Source organism: Trichosurus vulpecula, chromosome 3 (genome assembly GCF_011100635.1).
Source record: "Trichosurus vulpecula isolate mTriVul1 chromosome 3, mTriVul1.pri, whole genome shotgun sequence".
In the NCBI taxonomy this organism is placed as follows: domain Eukaryota; kingdom Metazoa; phylum Chordata; class Mammalia; order Diprotodontia; family Phalangeridae; genus Trichosurus; species Trichosurus vulpecula.
In genome coordinates, this window is record NC_050575.1 from 435,351,731 (window position 1) to 435,371,882 (window position 20,152).

General features: G+C 42.2%; 1 protein-coding gene across 1 annotated transcript; it reads left to right on the forward strand.

Annotated features, from left to right (window-relative positions):
• Positions 1-532: 532 nt before the first annotated feature.
• Positions 533-19,500, forward strand: LOC118845019 (major histocompatibility complex class I-related gene protein-like). The gene is made up of 7 exons (XM_036753042.1): positions 533-671; positions 10,847-11,107; positions 12,170-12,436; positions 15,413-15,691; positions 15,893-16,009; positions 19,108-19,140; positions 19,472-19,500. The coding sequence occupies exons 1-7, from the start codon at positions 548-550 to the stop codon at positions 19,498-19,500; spliced, it is 1,110 nt and encodes a 369-aa protein (XP_036608937.1). The 5' UTR covers positions 533-547.
• The last annotated feature ends 652 nt before the right edge of the window (positions 19,501-20,152 follow it).

The window sequence follows — 20,152 nt, forward strand, 5'->3', positions numbered from 1 at the left end:
ACCACTGAGGTCCCTTTCCCTGCTGAGCTTCTCTGCCTTCAGGAGAAATGTGAACAAGTAAGCCTTGTTGGTTGTAAAGGAAGAAACACACACACACACACACACACACACACACACACACACACGCCCAAATGAGCCCGTGCCTCCATAGTGAAAGTCCTCTAGGATAGGTCTTTATGTCTCATTTTCTAAGCTCAAACAACAGTTACAAATGCCATATGAGACCATGGTTCTGTGGCATGGCACCCCCTCCTCATACTTCCCAGCAACACCTGATGGTGACCCCGTTGTGGAGTTTCCTGTTTTCACCACAGACTCCATTTCATTTCTACTTTCAAGGTTGCCAGACATGCTCAGTTCTGCCTAGCAACAGATATCCCAGCCAGCAATGATAGGAGGGCTAGTCTTGGGCAGGGCCAATCCAAGATAGGCTGAGGATGAGGGGTGGGGAGCCAATGTTTATATAGAAGTCTTATTTCTCTTTTGGATTCTACTAGAGTACAGAGTTTGGAGAGTGGAGCCTCCTCCAACTAAAGCGTGGTTGCAGATGCCAGGCAATCACCTGTGGAAAGGGATGGCCAGTCAAAGGAGAAGGAGGAGGAAGAGGAGAGGTTCTTTCTCATCCTTGCTGCTCATTCTGGGGGTACTTTCTCTAATAGGAATCCAGGCAGGTGAGTCTAGGGGAGCAAGTAAGAGGAAGGATGGAAGGCATGGTGGTCTGGATCTGATGCGGGTCTCCCTCAGTCTCTGCCCTACTGGAAGAGTCCTGATATTGACAGAAGACACTCAGGCAAACTAACAAGGGCATTATGACTAGAACCATAAAAGCAGAAGATGATTCTGATGGCATACTTCTCTTCTGCCTAATCAAGTAGTGGGTCAGGGAAATCTTCCAGGAAAAAGTGAGATGTGACCTCAGAGACTGAATATGGCTCTACTTTATGTCTATTTCTAAGTAAGAATTTAAAGAATTTATAGCTGGATGGAGACCTAGGCTACAAGGGCAATACAAAGAGAGGGATGGGAGTTAACAGTCTTTGTCCAAGGTCCTGGAATCTCAAGGACCCCAAGAGTCAGTCCTAAGCCCTTATCTAGAAAAGAGGGCAAGGGAGCTCCCAGGCTGCCAAGTGAGGAAGGGGTGGGTAAAGAAGGAAAAGTTAATCAACTTTAAGGGGATTTGAAAACTGAGAGGAGGAGAAACAGGAGCAGACAGGGTGATATCTCACAGGTATGGACCACACCCACTTGGAGTTCTATGGAAAGTAACTTTATTTGATCCCTTTTTGAGCCAGAGGCTCCATTGTTCAAACAGCACCTCCTCCACAGCCTGGTGGGAGAGGCTCAAAGGAGAGGGTTCAAGTGAAGCATTTTTCAATTTCTAAAGCACCATAGAGATGCCAGTGACTGTGGTTACCATTGTTCTAGATATGTGATTTCATTGCTCTAGAACTCCCAAGGAGGAATCTCCCACTATCAGTTCAGATCAGCACTTATTCTGAAACTTAACTTCAAGAAGTTGTTGCCTTGGCTACTGAAAAGTGACTTAAACACTGTCACACAGCCAGCACATGTCAGGGACAGAACTTGAACCCAGATCCTCCTGACTCCAAGTTTGACTCTGCACTATACTGTACTGCCTCGAGTGGTATTATTATGAGTACTGCCACTTCTGCTGATATTGTCACCAACAGGATGAAATACCTGACACCTGTGTGATCTGGTCTGCCCCTGGCACTGTACTGAAGCTGTTTCAGTGAGCCTGCATTGGATAAGTTTACATGGCAATCATTTTATTCGTGTAAAAGCCAATTATTTTATCCACGTGTGTGATAGTCCAAAGCATGTTAGATAAAAAGGAACGTGAGCCAGCTAGGGACTTGTCCTAGGATGATTTCTATCTGAATCTCACTGAACAAGTTGAGAAAATTGCAACGATGATGATGATGAAGATGATGAAGAAGAAAGTGCGTGTGAAGGAAATGCTTCCCCTAAGCCTTGAACAAGCCAGTGACAAATTGGTGCCTGCATAAAGGGAGATTGGGATACTACCAGGGAAGGTGATGCTAATGGGGGCAGGTCTAAGTTCTCCTAACTCTTACAGGCTGGTCCCTGCTGACCAAAGTATAGGAATTATTTGTTTTACAGACAATGGCAAGATGTCCCCACCGATTTGGGGGATGTTGAGGCAGCTGGCAGGGGCAGCCCCACCCATGAGACAAAGTTGAGTTCCCCATGAGAAAGAAGCAAGTCTGGGGTTTTCACATTCACTGCAGGTAGACCAGAGACCTACCTAGGATCCTAGGACCCCAGACTTGTATGTGGCGCTTGAAAGGACTCAAGGTTATCTAGTTCAGTTTTGTTATTTTGAAGATAAGGAGATGGAGACTCGGAGAGGTGAAATGACCTAATATCATATCCAAGCTCTCTGTTTTATTATGTTAGTAGCTGCTAAATCTTTTATAATCCTGAAAATGGCTCTATGGCATTTGAATTATTTCTTTCTGACTGCTTTCATTATATTTTTCTTGACCTGGGACTTCTAGATTTTGGCTATTATATTCATGGAAGTTTTAATTTTGAGATATTTTTTCAGGAGGTGACTAGTGGATTCTTTCATTTTCTACTTTGTCCTCTGGTTCTATGATATATGGGTATCTCTCCTTTGTAATTTCTTTAAATATGTCTAGGCTCTTTATTTGCTTATGGCTTTTGGGTAGTTCAATGATGGGTAAGTTATCTCTCCTAGATCTATTTTCCAGAACATTTTTTTCCTATGAGATATTTGACATTATCTTCTACTTTTTCAGTCTTTTGACTTTGTTTTATGGTTTCTTAATGTCTCATGGAATCTTTAGTTTCCACTTGCCCATTCTAATTTTTAAGGAGTTATTTTTTTCAATGAGGCTTTGTACCTCTTTTAATATTTGCCTAAGTCTGATTCTTAAAGACTTACTTTCTTCAGTATTGTATTCTTTTACCATTTGGTCAATTTTGATATTTAAGAAGTTATTTTTTCAGTATTTTTGTACCTCTTTTACAAAGCTATTAATTTTCTTTTCTTAAGTTTCTTGCCTAGTTCCTATTTATTTTATCAATCTGTCCTCTACCACTCTTATTTGATTCTTAAAAATAATTTTCTTGTTCCCTTAAAAAAAACTCTTTAAATCTCTTAGGAATTCTTGTTGGGCTTGAATCCATTCTGCATTTTATTTCTTTGAGGCTTTGTTTGTAGATATTTTGAAGTTATTATATTCTTCTGAGTTTGTGTCCTGAGCTTCCCTGTCACAAGGATAGCTTTTTATGATCAGGCATTGTGTGTATGTGCGTACGTGTGTGTGTGCAAGTGTGTGTGTGCATGTGTGTGTGTGTGTGTGTGTGTGCATTTGCTCATTTTCTCAGCCTGTATCTCCACTTTGAACTTTGAGTCAGAGTTGGGCTCTGTTTCTTTTTGGGAGAAGATGACTAGCCTGAGCTTATTCTATGTACTTCTGCCCATTTCATAACTTGTTCTTGGAGATCTCTAAGTTTTTGGTGCTTCCAAAGTGGTATAATCTGGGAAGAGGTCTGTTTACTTTCCTCCTGATCTGTGCTTCACATGTTCCTGACTCAGTTTGGGTTTCTTGGCTTGTGTGTGGTTGTGTTTCTGTAGTTAGCTGCTGAACTTAGTCACAGTCTACTGAGAGGTTCTGTAGGTTCAGAGCCACTGAACAGCTGTTTTTCCCTTGATTTTGGTCTCCTGTCCTAGTTTGTTCCACTCTAGGCTTATGTCTGGGGCTAAAGGTTAGAACTCAGTCCCTGCTGTGCTCTTGGGCTTAGAGTCACACATACATGCTTATGGAACTTGTTCTTTGTACACAGATAAAGTCCTTGCTTCTGTGTTACCATGATAGCTCCTTTCCACCTGGAACTGTGACCTGGAATGAAGTAATGACTGACAGAAGCACCAGATGGCACCAATTCCTGCTCCTAGTTTTGATATAGGGGTCCCCTGGGACCTCTTTCTGCTTAGGTGTTCAGTTCCTTCAGTAGCCCCTGAGAACTGGGCTACTCCCTGATTGTGGTTTGTCCTCCATTCTAGAAGAGGCCATGACATTGGGGAGATGGTGAGGTGACTTGCATTGATTGGATTTGAGTGAAGAAGGGCTATGCCAAGTCCCCAGCCTCACTTTCTGCTCCAGAGCCATCTGGATCCCGTGGCCAGATATAGATCAGAACAACTGGAGATGGCTCAGGATGCAGGCCTTTTTAAGCTAAAGTGTTTTCAAGTTCTCACTTTGAGTGAGGCAACACCATTTCCTCTCCTCTCCTCTCCTCTCCTCTCCTCTCCTCTCCTCTCCTCTCCTCTCCTCTCCTCTCCTCTCCTCTCCTCTCCTCTCCTCTCCTCTCCTCTCCTCTCCTCTCCTCTCCTCTCCTCTCCTCTCCTCTCCTCTCCTCTCCTCTCCTCTCCTCTCCTCTCCTCTCCCTCTTTCCTGAAATAGGGTATCATACCCTTACCTGAGGGTGTTCTGACCAAAGGAAGGTAAATATTGATGGCACTGTTGCCACTACCACAGCCTTCTGCTACTGGGCTCCTGGCCAGCTCATATCCCAGGGTCCATAGACCTTTCTATCTCTCTTCTTAAGGGGTCCTAAGCCAGAAAAAAATAACTTGCTGTAACTTTTTAGTTTTTATGATTAGATCATTGTAGAGGAGCTAAGTCTAAATTATTACCTCTCACTTCACCATCTTGACTTCACTCTTCTCTCCTTAGGTCATAAGGCAGTAAACAACTGCCCCTGGGCTCCTTCTTGGTGAGTTCAGAGCTCAGCCCAGCATCAAGCCTGGAGAAGAAAAATGGCAATTATGGTGACTACAGGCAGATGAAACCTGGGAACCAGATATCCTAATGCCCCCATGGGCAAATCACTGGCAGGAAGGGCCCAGTGTCTACACTGTTCCTGACTCTCCTCCTTGAGCTTTCACTTCTCTATTCACTTGAGCAGTGTGGCTAAGAGGAAAGCTGATCAGCCTCAGAGTCAGGATGGCATGAGTTCAACCCCTACCTTGAATCCATAGTAGCTACATGATCATGGACAAGGCATTTAGCTTCTCAGTCTTCTAGGTAACTGCCTAGCACTAAACGATATAGCTTAGTTTCTCATCTACATCAATGGATGGAGCTTCTATGCTGGAAGTTCTATGACATTGATGAAATCACAGTTCTAGTTCAAGAAACAAAAATTAATACCTGGTACTACCAATGCACCCTGGAAGTCAGAGGAGGAGGCTTCCTGCTCTCATGACCATGACTGGTTGCCAGAGGGCAGGCTAGCTCTTTATTTACTGTGAGACACATTCTACATATTCCATTTCCTCTTTGAATTAGTAGAGGCAGGTTTGGAATTTTTCAAGACACTTTACATGGAGGCAAACGTAGAGAAGACAGGCTCGATGACAAGTAAACTGATGGAAGAAAAGGTTTTTTCCCTTAACTTCATTAATGTCTAGAAGTTGAATCGATAGGGCCCCCTTACCTGATTCTTTTTCATCTGCCTTGACCTTGACTGGGCAATAAACTTCAAAATCCTTCTTTTCAGTCTCCTAGAACTTCCCCCTCCCCTTTCTTTCTTTCACCTCTCTTCTCTGGGGAGTGAATTGAATCAGAACTACAACCTCCAGCCATGTATGACCAATAGAGTGTTTAATCAAGTGTTTATTAGAATTCTAAAGATAATTAAAACTAGGAATTGAAGATCTGGATTTTTCACTACCAGGGTGTTTTCTCTTACCTTGGTGAAAAGTAAAGAACATGTTTCTTCAACTCCATGACCATCGATTGCTATCATATCTACTACTATTGGCAACTTTCAACGGAAGGGAATGACACTGTTGTTTTGCTGTTTTCAGTTGCATTCAGCTCTTCATGACCCCATTTGGGATTTTCTTGGCAAAGATATAGGAGTGATTTGCCATTTCTTTCTCTAGATCATTAGCAGCTTTAAGTGACTTGCCTAGAGTCACATAGTTAGCAAGTGTCTGAGGTTGGATTTGAACTCATGTCTTTCTGATTCCAGTTTTGGCTCTCTATCCACTGTGCTACCTTGCTGCCCCTGGAAATGACCTTAGAGATCCAGAATTTATATGAGTTCCTGAAGGTCATCTAATCTGATGGTGTCAAACACAAAGAGAAATGTATCCTTGTGGCAGCATAATGACTTAGAAGACCACAAATTCACATTATTTAGATTGTATTGTATTTTTATTTACTTGTTAAACATTATCCAATAACATTTTAATCTGTTTCTGGCAAGTCAAACCCACACCAGAGCAAGAATTGCCACTTCCCTCAACATCTCCTACCAAGTGCTCTTTCAGTCTCTGAGCTCACCACATTCTTAAAAGATCTGGGGATATTCAGAACAGAGAATAGGAGACTTGGGGAACAGAATATTTGAAAAGCTGTCCAGTGGAAGAGGGATTAGACTCTTTCTGCTTGGTTCTGGGAGTGCAGAAACAGGCATAATGGGTACAAGTTTCAAAGAGGTATATTTGGTATTGATGTGAGGAAAAACCTTCCTAACAATGAGTTTTGTCCAAAGGAAGACTTGGCTGCTGCCAGAGGTGGGTTCCCTTTGATTCCTGGACTTTAGGCACGGGCTAACGGCCACATGTTAGAGTCTGAATTCTTATCAGGCATGAATTTTATTAGATGGTTTCTGAGGTTCCTTTGAACTCTAAATTCTGTAATACTATAAGGCAATTCATTAGAAATTTTTACACCTCTAGTTATAAAAAAAACTTTGTGAAATTTGCCTACAAGTCACTTTTACCCATTTCCCATAGCCATAGAATAGTGAGAGAAGTAGAGTTGACATTCCCACAGTGTGAGGTTGTGGGACCCTGGCAGACTCCAGAGTTACCAAGCAACTGAGCAAAGGTAGTTAGCAATACCCACAAGTGAATGTTCAGCAGGGTGGGCCTTTATTACTGCTTTTTCTTTTGGAATGCTAAGGAAATCAAGTGCCTCTAATGATAGATTATGCCTTTGCTTGATTCGGGCAGGTAAAGTGAGACCTTTTGTTGTCTTTTGTTTTGGAGTGCTTCTCAGCACTGAGTCAATGGGGTGTCTTTGAGTCTTGCCTTTGTTTGAATTAAGAGTCAATGACTAGAAACAATGTATATGATGTGGTGCTAGTGATTGAAGATCTTTCCCATACCCTTTTGCTGAGTAAGTACTGAGCCCTCAGGGAAGGGACCTGAACATGTATATGTACTCCAAGGTTAGCGTTTTGCTTTTGGGAGTTTCACTCATTGGAAAGTAGACCCATGGTTTAGCCAGACGAGACTTTGGGTAGCCATTAAGAACCACCCCCCCCCCATCCGGTTTGAAAATCCAGACTTTGGTGCTTCTCTGGTAACTATGTATTTGTAATTTCTGTGGTCAGACAGATAGAAGCGGGTCTGTTGATTTGTGTTATTTTGCTCTGTTTATAATTTCTGCTTGTAATTTCTGTGTGTGTTTGCTCTGAAGTTCAAGGTGCTGACTTTTTCCCCTGAACTAAGTGAATGATATATATCTATATCTATTTATCTATATATATGTTTAATTAAAGATTGTTAACCCCTTAAAGTTGCTTTCCTTAGAAAAGCAGATCAAAGAACCTGTGCTAGTAGCCCTCCTGCGTGCTCTTGTTTTTGGTCTTGTTGGGCTTTCACCTCCACAGCAGCTGCTAGCACCATTGTGGTTACAACAAGTCAGTGTCAGGCTACCACTGGAGGTTGGGGGTAACATCATCCCCTTTTTAAATTAGTACTAAAATAATTGGAGAAAAAAGGAAAGGATGGAGAATGAATCCAGTTGCCAGTGGATACTTTAGTGGTTTTCTTGGGAACCAAAATTTGGCTTCTTCTCAATCCTCGTGTTTCTTGACATCTGCAGCATCAAACACTATTGATCTCCTAATTTTCTCTGAGTTTTCATTACACTGCTCTCCTTCTTGGTGCTTTTGCTGGATCATCATCCATATCTTGTGGATATCCTAATTCATTATCTTTCCCCCTAAGCCTTGCCCCTCTTACTCTATTACTGTAAAGGTCAACAACATCCTCTCCATTCCTCAGGTTCCCAGTCTAGGAGTCATCTTAGATTCCTCACTATCTCTCATTCACCAGATCCAATCTGTTGCCAAGACTTGTTGAATTCACCTTTGCAACAGCTTTCAAATATATCCTCTTCTTTCTTCTGACACTGCTACCACTCTAGTGCAGGCCTCCATCACTTCCCACCTGAATTAGTGTAATAGCAGCAGGTAGATCCGCCTATTTTAAGTCTCTGCCCATTCCCTTCTCTCCTCCATTTAGCCACCAAAGTGGTTTTCCTAAACAAAGGTCTAATCATGTCATCTTCTCATCAATAAACTCCAGTGACTCCCTATTGCCTCAAATATCAAATTCCAAAAGCTCTGTTTGGCATTCAAGGCCCTCCAGAACCCCTTGCCCCCGCCTACATTTGCAGTTTTCTTACAACTTATTCCCCACCACCTACTCTTTGATTTAGTGACACTGGTCTCTTGACTTTTCCAGGAACAAGACGCTCTTGGCTCTGGGCATCTTCTCTGGCTATACCCCATGTCTGGAATGCTCTCCCTCTCTTCTCCACCCACTGGCTTCCTTGGCTTCTTTAAGTCCACACTAAAATACAATCTTTAATACAAAACCTTTCCCAACTCCTATTAATTCTAGTGACTTCACTGTCTTAATTATTTTCTATTTCTCCTGTACATAGCTTGTTTGTATGTATTTGTTTGCTTGTCGTCTCATTTGGTTTCAAGTTTCTTTGAGGCAAGAATTTTTTTTGGTATCCTCAGAGCCTAGTGCTTAATAATATATATATATATATATATATATATATATATTATATATATGTTTCTACATATATTTTTATATGGGTATATATGGTACATAAGTATATGTGTATATGCACATATATGGTATAATTCTATTGTATAAATGGTCTATTATATATTTATGTATATGTGGTATAGTTGAGGTGGCACAATGGAGAGAGTGCTGGACCTGGAGTCAGGAAGACTCATCTTTCTGAGTTAAAATCTGGCCTGAGACACTACTGTGTGACCCTGGGCAAGTCACTTAACTCTGTTTGCCTCAGTTTCCTCATCTGTAGAATGAACTGAAGAAGGAAATGGCAAACCACTCCAGTATCTTTGCCAAGAAAACCCCAGATGAGGTCACGAAAAGTTAGAAACTGTTCTGACTGAAAACAATTGAACAACAACGGTATAACTACACTTGAATTACCTACCTCCAAGAGTTGTGAGGCTGAAACAAAAGAATGGATGCCAAATGCTTTTCAGACTTTAAACATTATATAAATATTGACCATTACCAGGATGACTGAGGAGAGAAACTTCTGGCATGGTATGACATGTGTCTTAGATCTTCAAAGAGTGGATTTCAAAGAGTTCAGAGGAAAAAGAAGTAGGATCCTTTGGCTGATAATACCATGAAGGAAATTGGCTTAAGAAGAACGGATTGTTTTCAGGAATGAAATTCTGATGACCCAAATACAATAATTCCAGTGAGGAGGAAAAGAGGTTGAGGATGGTTGAAAAAGACCCTGGAAAATATCAATTCAGGTTTTAAAAGGACATGTGCATAACTTGAAGCTGAAATGAGGCAACTGAGGATGAGTTCAATTGTAACATAATTTTCATTATGTATGTATACACACACACAGAAACACAAACACACATGCATACACATAATTATATGTATATTCAATTCAATAGACATTTAGTAAATGCCTACCATTTGTTATATGTACACATGTGTATTTGGTGCACACATGTATACGTACATGTATATATCCATATATATGTATCAGTCTTCTTGAATGGCCTATCTGCCACCACTTTGTGAACGTGCTTATGTGAGATCATAAAATAATAGGGTTTATACCTGGAAGGAATCTGAGCCAAGAATAGTAACAACAGTCTGCAAAGTGATTTAAATACATTATTTCATTTGTTCCTCATCAAAGTAGTGGCTATTATCCCTGCTTTCCAGATGAGGAACCAGAGGCTAAGAGAGGTTAAATCGTTTGCCCGAGGTCTCACAGAAAGTAGGTGTCTGAGATACGACTTAGACTCAGGTCTTCCAGTACTACACTTTCCACACCTGGTGACCTTAGATATTACCTACTCTAGGCCTTCATTTTATAGAAAAGAGAAACTGAGTCCCAGGGAGGGAAAGTGATTTGCTTAGGTAGTAACTGAGCCACAATTCACACACCAGTTCTCTCACTCTGAATCCATTTTGGTCTCCAACCGTCTTGGTTTGAATCGGCTTCTATGGGCCCTGTCATCAAAACTCTTCAGAGGAGGTCTTGGGGAGCTGCCTATGTGTGCAACTCTACAGTTTATCCTTCCTGAGCCCTTCACCATGCCCAGTGCTGTACTACGCACTGATTGGAAGTATATCTTGTTCCACTTTGAATTACCTTGCCCACCCAGTCCAATTTCACTCCCGATGGTTGGAGGTCATAGCTGGAAGGGGCCTTGGAGCCTTTCAGGTCTCACCCCTTCATTTTATAGATGAGTAAACTGAGGCACAAAAAGGTTAAGTGTCTGGTGTATGATTGGTACTAGGGTCTGTCTCTCTGACTTTAAATCCAGCATTCTATCCACTGTGGCTACTTTCTTCCCTGGGTGGCCTAGGGAAGCCTCACTGCCTCCCAAGTAGCAAGAGGACAAAGAGATGAGTGAGATGAGTTCTGGAACGCCCACCCACCCAAATACACACCTGATCTCCTCTCCCCTTCTCTCCCCATCCCTTCCTGTTCTGCAGATAACCATAAGCATGTGATACAGTTCACAACAGTGGGCACAGGAAGCTCCCTCCTGGACCACTTTGTAGTGGACTTTCTGGATGATGTTCAGGTGTTCTCCTATAACAAATATAACCAGCAGCTCCTGGCCAAGCAGGCCTGGATTTCTCAGGCCCTTGGGGCCAAGTTCATAGCAAAGACTCGGCAGAAGTTAGTGGAGCATGAGAAGAGTTTTCTCTGGTTCCTGAAGAAGTTGATGCAAAACGAGACCAAGCATGATGGTAAGTCAGCCCCTCTTTCCTTGCCTCCCTCCTTCTTTCCCTCTGCCTCCATTGAACCCAATGGCCCCATTTCTAGGAGGCCATGCCATTGGGCTGAGTGTTCAGGATCTCAAGACACTCTAGGGAAAGGAGAAGAACTTGGTTCTTATTGAACTACATCAGCTTACCAGGGCATTGACTCCTTCTCTTGGAATTGGTCAATCAATTAATCAATAAACATTTATTAATGACCTGCCATGTAGCAGGCCTCCCAGGGGGACCTTTGTCTTCATCTTGAAGTTTACCATTTTCCTCTACCCTCTATATTGTCCCTATCATTGAACTTCACTTTGAAGCAGTGAACCCCCTGTTCTTCCATGATTTCTGAATTCAGAGATCTGCTGTATAAACTAGCCAAGTAACCACTATCTGATCTCCTCTTTTGCCATAGCAATTACAGCAGTTACGTCCATCTGCTCCTTCCCTAGCCTTCTTCCACACACTTTAAACTTCCAGTTTGTTTTTCTAGGAATTACTCACAAGAAAAAAGGGCATGTACAAATTCATAAGTAATACACAAAGATAAGGTGATTGGAAGATCACATAATAGGAAACTGGTCAGGCCCATACTGACATGATTAAGGTCCTAAGCTATTCTTTCTTAACTATAGTTCCCCAGCTTACCTTGATTGTGATTATTCATAGGTAGGGAGCATCTGCCTCCCTTAGGAACTCAAGAAATTGACATAAACAGGTCATTCTTAGAGACCCCCAAAGATATCCCTTGACAATATTGGACAGACCAAGATTCCCTGCCTTCCTGTGACATCAATAGAATAGCCCACATTTCTGTATTACTTTTAATATATATTTCTTCACAACAACTCTGTAGGTAAGAAGGGAGGTGACCATTATCCCTGTTTGATGAATGAGAATACTGAGGAGCAGAGGTAAAGTCATTTTCCTGAGGTTATGCAGATAGTAAATGTCAGAGGTAGGATTCATATTTAGTTTCTACTGACTCTAGGTCCAGTACTCATATCATTACATTACGTTTAACCCTTCCACTCCCACTGCCTCCAGTGAACCGCACAGTGCAGATCTTTGTACTCTGTGAGATTGAGAGAAACAGCCACATAGGAAACGAAATCCAAATTGCTGTGGATGGACAGGATTTTTGCCTCCTGGATGAGGAGATGGGAAATTGGATTGCCTTGATGCCTGAGGCTCAGTCCTTCAAACCTATTCTGACAAGTACCCTCTGGACCACTCAGAGAGAACACTACATGCAAGAATATTGTATTAACACCATGAAGAAAATCCTGCAGCACTCAAGTATAAAGAAAAATGGTGAGTACTTGGTCTTCCAACCCACTTACTGTCAAGACATTCAGGCCACCCTTCCCTACCGTCTTGATAGTGGTTGATGCTCTGGTGTGTGTGAGAAGTCAAAGAATTGGGTAGTGACTTCATCTCCACTCATTGTGGGAAAAAATCAGCACCAGAGAAAGGAGGATTATTATTCTGTGTGATTGTGGTCATTCTCTTACGTGGAGATTACCCTGATGATCTGAGGTGATCCTGAGGTCTCTAGGTCATGCTTACTAAGCACAAACTCTGCTTGATCTCATTAAGTTAGAGAAACCACGGCCAAAACACCGAATGTCTCTACATCTCTGCCTCTTTCTCCTCAATAACTAACCCAGCTAAAGGTAGAGATGCCCATCATCAAAAGGGAGAGGAACATTCTGCTATGATGATGACAATACTCTCTTGTAACAATTACTCATGAAGACCCATCTTCCAAAGTAGAGAAATTACTTTTTAACCATGCCTTTCCCACCTTCTCTAGTGAATTTGTTACATAAAGCCATTTACATTATTCCATATTGAATTTTACCTTGTAATATTCAGCCCAATGTTTTCGCCAGTCCAGGTCTTCTTAGATCTTGACTTTGTCATCCCATGTGTTAATTATCCTCCCACCTCTAACTTTGGGTCATTTTCAAATGCGATGATAATGGCATCTATGCTTTCTTCCAAATCACTGATGAAGATGCTAAACAACAAAGGGTCCAGTTTAGATTCCTGGGGCACTACACTGCAGACCTCTGGCCATGTCAACATTGAACCATTCATATAAATTCTTTGAGTCTACTGCCCTCCCCCAGTGCCTTCCATGTTGTCTTTCCCATTCGAACGTAAGCTCATTTAATTCACCTCTCCTTGTATCCCCAGTGGTTGGCACAATTTACAGAACACAGTTTAATAAATGCTTGTTGAATTGACTAGAGTCTGACCATTCAATCAATTCCTAATCGATCTATTGTTATCTAGCCCACCTTATTCCCTCTTTCTCTTTCTGGGTAAACTACATTCAGTAAATCTCCCATCTACCAGCTTAGCAATCTTGCCAGCAAAGAAAATGAGGTTGGCCTGGCACAAGCTGCTCCTGACGAAGACAAGCTGACTCCTTCTGATCGCTGCTTCCCTTTTAGATATTCACCAATCATCTCTTTAATGAACCATTTTAGAATCTTCTCAGGAATCCAAGTGAAGCTTGCTGGCTTGAGTTTGCATACTCTTTAAAAAATTATCTTTTAAAAAAGTCAGGGCTACATAGACTTTTCTCTAGTCCTGTAGTATCTGCTCCATTCCCTCTGATCTGATAGAATTCACTGTCAGTAAATGAGCAATTCCCTCTGCTAACACTTTCAGGACCCAAGAATGTGCTTCTTGTGGGCCAGGTAAGGATCAAATGAGAGAATATTTGGAAAAGCTCTTTTCAAAAGTTGAAGTACTACATAAATATAATTACTACTACTATCACCACCACCACCACTACTATTACTACTTCTCCTACCACTACTGCCACCACTCCCACTCCCACGCCCACTCCCATTCCTCCTCCTCCTACTGAAAAGAAGCCAAATACTCTCTTAATCTAATCACTTTGATCTTTTGCTCCAACTCCCCATTAGTCATTTTTGTTTTCTGATCTCCAGTGCAAAAGTGATTCTCCTTGACAGCGAAAACAGCGACAAAATAAGCATCTTTGCTTTCTCTCTATTGTGAATGATCATCATCCCATCTGCTCTCAAACAGTAAAGATACTATGGCTACTTTGAGGATCTTCTTTCCTACAATATTACTTAAAAATCCTCTTTTTGTTGTTGTACATTGCTTTCCTTACTCTGCATCTTAGCCCTGATACTACTTCTAAGGATAGTACCATAATCCTCCATTACTTGCCCCAGATTCCAAGTTCTGTATATTTCTTTTGAAAAATCTGTTGGTTGGTGAGTTACCTATGCATCCACATCAGTCTCTTTCCCCTTCAACTGAATGGTTTCCATTAATACTTTCAAGTTTCCATTTTATAATGACTCCCTTTTCTCCTGGTCTGGCTTCTTCACAGAATTTTAGTATATGAGATTAGCTTTACTCTGAACCCTTTAAAATCTACACTTCCAGGGTGCTGAGGGCATATCAGACAAGCCTAAGTTCCTAGACTTTTCAATCACAAAATGAAGGAGAGAGAGTGGTCACTTACTCTCAGAGTTTCTATCATTTAGATTTCAGCAGCTAGTCTCACCTTTTTAGTGAGAATCATATGTAGAAATATTTTTCCTTGTTGGTTCTTGCATCTTTCGAAGGAAGAAATTGTGATGAAGGCAAGTCACCATGTTGCTAGGTGCTCTGCCTTTCATAGAGCAGAAGTCCGGTAGGTATCTGACTAATTGAAGTTCCAAGCCACTGCTTAATGGGCCTCTTGACCAGGTTATGAATCTGTGTCCCAGGCTTGTGATCTTGGGGGTCTGCGATCGTCATTATTGAGAGGAATTAGTACGTGGATGAAATCATGGATATGAACACCAGGAAATACTGAAGGAGGTTCTGGTTTTAACCTATTGTAATAAACAAGAATCTGTTGACTTCTTAATTAGGTGAGACATCCGTTGGTATTATTGCTATCACTGGAGTGGTTTGCCATTTCCTTCTCCAGCACATTTTACAGGTGAGGAAACTGAGGCAAACAGGGTCAAGTGACCTGACCAGGGTCACACAGTTAGGAAGTGTCTGAGGCCACAAATCAACAACCACTTGTTGAGGATCATCTGTATTCAGGAGACACTGGAGAGGTATAAAATGGACACTGAGAAAGTATATAATGAATCATGTGGTCCCTTGCCCTCCAAGACCTCATGACTGCTAAGTCCTAGGGGTTTGGGCAATAAGAGAAAAGAAGAAAGGGAGTGACAAGGGGAATAAAAAATGCTACTGAGATTTTCACATGATGCCTTCTCTCCTGGCCTCTACCTTTAGTGCCCCCTGAGGTGACTGTGTCCCACTATGAATCCATGGATGGCATTACTACCCTCTCCTGCTCTGCTACTGGCTTCTACCCCAGCTCTATCCTGTTGCACTGGCAGAAGCGGGAGGAGATAATTGTGGCTGGGAAGGAGAGCTCCAGCGGTATTTTGCCCAATGCTGATTCTACCTTCTACCAACGAATCACTATTGAGCTCCCACCAGAAGACACAGGGACTGATTATGACTGTGTAGTGGACCACATTGAGCTGGGGACACCAAAAGCATATCCTGGTGAGTGCTTAGCCTGAGTTGGTTGGGTTGAGTCCCAGGATAATTCGCCATGAAATGCTGTTGATCTCTCTCCCTTCTAAATTCTCCAGACTATACCAATAGGGGAGGCTTCCCAATGAGTATACTCCCCATTGTTACCTGGAAGATTTCTATTATTCTATTAACTGTCTTCCCTTTATACTCTTCCTCTTGCTGCCACAGTCCGTGTGAAGTATCCCAAAAAGAGGTCTTGGATGGTGACCCTGGCCATCCTGGGTGTTGTTATTCTGGTGTTGAGCTGTGTTGCATCCTTCATCATGTGGAAGAAAATGAAGACAGGTGTGTATATGGGGAGAGAGGGTGTATTAGGAGGGCAGAGTTTATAATTTCAAAGAGGATCATATATATGTCTGAAAGATTCGGAACCACTGGATATAAGAAACTCTCAAGATAAGAGGCAGAAGAATCAAAGCATATATTTAGGCTCCACAGTAACCAACCCATGAACCAGCATCCCCATTTTGATATATTGATCAAAAGCTTCCAGGCCCAATAAGTACACCTCACAAGAGTAACCAGGAGGCCACAGAGAAGCATGATGGTGTACAGCAAAACCATATACATGCTTCCTCTCTATGGTAAAAAGATTACCCACTGGCCTCAAGTCCTTGTTCAGCTTCCTCCCGTAGGTCAGCTCTGCTACCGGCAGCTCCTGCTTCAGCTGTGGCTGTGGCTGTAGCTGTAGCAGCAGCCTCTGGCTCCAACGGAAGCTGTTTTTAACCATCTGGCTTCTGCGGGGGTGTAAGGTACGCGGGGGAAGCACAGGTTCTTTCAATCTGCTTAAGCAAGGTGAAGGGGTTGACCAGGAAAGCACAGGTTCTTTCGATCAGCTTAAGCAAGGGAAGCAAGGTGAAGGGGCCGACCAGCTTACTCCAATCCAACATACAAACAGCATTCAGTTCAGAGGAAAAAGCCAAACTAGTCAAGGGCACTTGTTGACTAAGTGCTAAGGAGCCCATTTTTGGTTACCAACACAGAGGGAAAAGGACAACACTAGTAGGTCAAAAAGGGATAGGAGGCATTAATGTTTCATCAACTTTGTGAGGGCATGGGAAACAAAAAGAGCTTTGATTTCTATTTCAACCTTATCCTCTAGATCTAAGAGATCTGGGGACTTCTCTCTTAAGATTTTTTGAGATTTGATATCTAGGTTCTTTCTTTTTGGTCATGACTTTCATGTCTAATCATTTTTAAATTCTTTCTCCTCAATTTGTTTTGCTATTAAACCCTAATTTTTTTCTATTTTTTTAGACTTTTGATTTTGTTTTAATATTTCTTGTTTCATTCAGTCATTAACTTTTATTTGCTCCATTTTAATTAGTTTAATTTTCAAGGAGTTTATTGCTTGGGCAAGGTTTTGTACTTGTACAAAGCTGTTAATTCTATTTCTGATTCATTATTCCATAGATCTCATTTGTTTTCCAAAAACCTTTTTCAACTCTCTTTTAATACATTTTTGTTTCATCTCTTAGGAATTCTAGTTTAATCTGTCCCAAAAGCTCACTGTCTCTCTCTCCCTCTCTCCCTCTCTCTCTCTCTCTCTCTCTCTCTCTCTCTCTCTCTCTCTCTCGCCCTCTGTGTGTGTGTGTGTGTGTGTGTGTGTGTGTGTGTGTGTGTGTGTGTTTGAGGCTTTGTTTGTGGATGCTTTGGAGTCATTCTCTTCTTCTGAGTTTGTATCTTGAGAGTCCCTATCACCATAGTAGTTTTTATGGTAGGATGCTTTTTGGGGTTTCCTCATTCTTTAAGCCCACTTACTAACTTTGACCTTTTTGTTACTGCTGGGCAAAGCACACCTCAGAAGGGATTTTTTTTTTGGTCTGGTCTTGCTGCTTTCTTGGTGGTATTGAATGTCTTGTTCTTTCAGGATCTCAAGGACAGCTCAGGTCAGGGAACTGTAAATTTTCAGTGCCTTGAAGGTGTCTGATCCAGGGCAAAGTCTGATTTCTGCCCTCCTCGTCTGAGCTCTACAAGTTATAGACCTGGACTTAGGTCTAAGCAGCAGGTTTGTAGATTTGCCCACTTGGAGTTTCAGTAGACAGAAGCTGCACTCAGTTGCTATTATAAAGATGGAAAGCTCTTCTGGTTTAGAGTGGCAGAATTGCAGGCTTTCCGTTTGGGTTGAGATTCCTGATCTGGCTGTTCCTCAGCAGGCTTCAGTCTGGGCTGAAAACTAGAACTGAGAACACATTCTGCTCCTGGGGTGTAAGCCACAGAGCTGCTGTGTGCTTCTGAACTTGCTCCTTGAATGGTCAAAAAAGAGCATTGTCAACAGAATTCCATAATCCTAGAGTTCAGAGGGACCACCACGGTCTTCTTGTCCAAATTGTATCTGACAGAACACCAGCTCTTCGATAACTGTTGTGGTTGACCTGCCTCAATTTAGTTCAAAAGGCTTGGGGACCTCCTCACATCCTGTGCTCTCCCACTCTACTTTTGAAATACTCTTTTACATTTTTTAAATCAAAAAACAAAATTTACGCCACCATCCGCCTTTCTCCATGTAGAAGAAATTTAATTCCTCTTCCTCCTCTTCCATGTGACAGCTTTACCACAGCTACCCCCAGGCTTCTCTTCCCCCTTTCCTTCAAACTATTGTTTGACGTTGTTTCTCGTTCTTTTCCTGTCCTATCGTGGTAGATTTCTTAACGTGCTACACGTCACCGGTGTCCTTCCTGAGAGTGGTCTTGACTACAATATAGTATGGGGGCTGGCCAGGGAAGAGGGCGGTGTGACTATCACTTCCCCATAGTGCTTTTCCTTAACATGGCCTAGAACTGCGCTTACTTTTTCAACTGCCGTGTCATTCCATTGACTCAAAATGAGTTTCAATGTCAGAAAAATCCTTCAGATCTCTTTTCAAAGAAACGGTTGGGCAGTCATGCCCCCCCAATCTTGCTGTTAGAATCTTTGCAACTGATTTTATACGTTTTATATTAGTTTTGGCCCATGTTTCTAGCCTGTCTAAATCTTTCTGATCCTGATGGTCATCCAACATGGTAGTGCTACCTTCTAGCTTTGTGCTACCTACCAATTGATATGAATGCTAGTTATGTCCTCATTCATTAAGTTTTGTTCAGTAATTTCAACATTGATAAATATTGAAGATTTGTGGCCCAAGGAGAGGTCCTGGAGTCCTTATTCAAGGAGAGAGAAGAGAACTAGGTACCTTCCTTGGGGAATGATTGATCTGATTGGGAGACAGTCTTTGTGCACAGGCAGCTCCTAGTCTGATTCTGGAGATGCACAGTCCTTGTCTCTGGGGAGGGTATAGGCAGAGATCAAGTATGTTCTTGCTTTGAGAAGGGGGCTATAAGAGCCACATCTCTAGGTCCACTCTCACTTGTACATTTTTGTGACTCTCTCTAATTTTTTCACAGGCTACAGCATCCATGAGTGTGTTACATTGGAAGGTGAGAAACTGGGGAATGAGGTAGAAGGAGAATGCGGTGTTACCCAGAACCATGAAACATTTCCATACCAAAAAACCTTGTCCTTCTTGGAAGAGGTCAGGGAGGGATGTAATCAAATGGGGAAAAAAGAGTTTGGAAGGAAATGGTGTGTGTAAATCCTAGCTCCCTCATCCTCTTTCCCTTACCCACTCATAATGGGAACCCTAAAAGGAAGTGGGAAAATGGACAGAGGAAGCCTGCCCCATTATTTGTTTCTTTAGAGCCAGGATGTGAAGAAAACTATTTGCATACATATGGAAAAGAGGAAAGAAATTACTTTCTCCCCCCACAGACATCCAATTGGACCTTCAGGGACACTAGAATATTCTGTGGTGCTGGCTTCAGAGAACTAGCTGCAACTGCTATTGGCTCATTCATGCTGAATATGAAGAAGCTCTGACTAGATATGAAGAACTGTCTCAATGCCGGCTGGACCATTTCCTACTCTCTTCTTCATGCCCTCTCTCCTCCCTCACAATTAGGGGCCTTGGCTCCTGCTATTTCCCCTGCTTTGCTACTTCCTCTATATAAGTCATAGAGGCATTGCCCTCTAGTAGAAGGGTCTGAACTTGGAGGCAGGAGACCTAGGTTTAATGTGGCCTCTGACACTGAATGGCTGTGGGCAAGTCACAGCTCCCTTGAGGCTCAGGCAGCTCTTTGGGGTTGTGTACCAAGCTTTAGATTATGTTGAGATCTGCCTGGGTAAGGGGGCCCCTTGGACCTTCTCCCACCAAGAGAATCACAGACTTTTGTTTATATTGATATGTGAGAATCATATTTGCAAACTTCAGTTGTTCTATGACTTCTTCAGTATGAATGAAACCTCCATAAAAGCACATGACTGCCATCCAAAATCCTCTCATCCATCCTGTGTGGTTTCTGTCCTATCCATGTCTTCCTGAGGCACCTAGGTGGTGCAGTAGGTAGAGTATTGGGCCTGGAGTCTGGAAGACCTGACTCCAAATCTAGTCTT

What these genes read in the sequence shown, in the direction of transcription:
- LOC118845019 (XM_036753042.1), top strand. Translation starts at nt 548, where the DNA reads ATGCCAGGCAATCACCTGTGGAAAGGGATGGCCAGTCAAAGGAGAAGG. An exon ending in CTCAAGTATAAAGAAAAATG is followed by an intron (nt 12,437 to 15,412) that starts GTGAGTACTTGG and finishes CTCTACCTTTAG; the next exon opens with TGCCCCCTGAGGTGACTGTG. An exon ending in GACACCAAAAGCATATCCTG is followed by an intron (nt 15,692 to 15,892) that starts GTGAGTGCTTAG and finishes TTGCTGCCACAG; the next exon opens with TCCGTGTGAAGTATCCCAAA.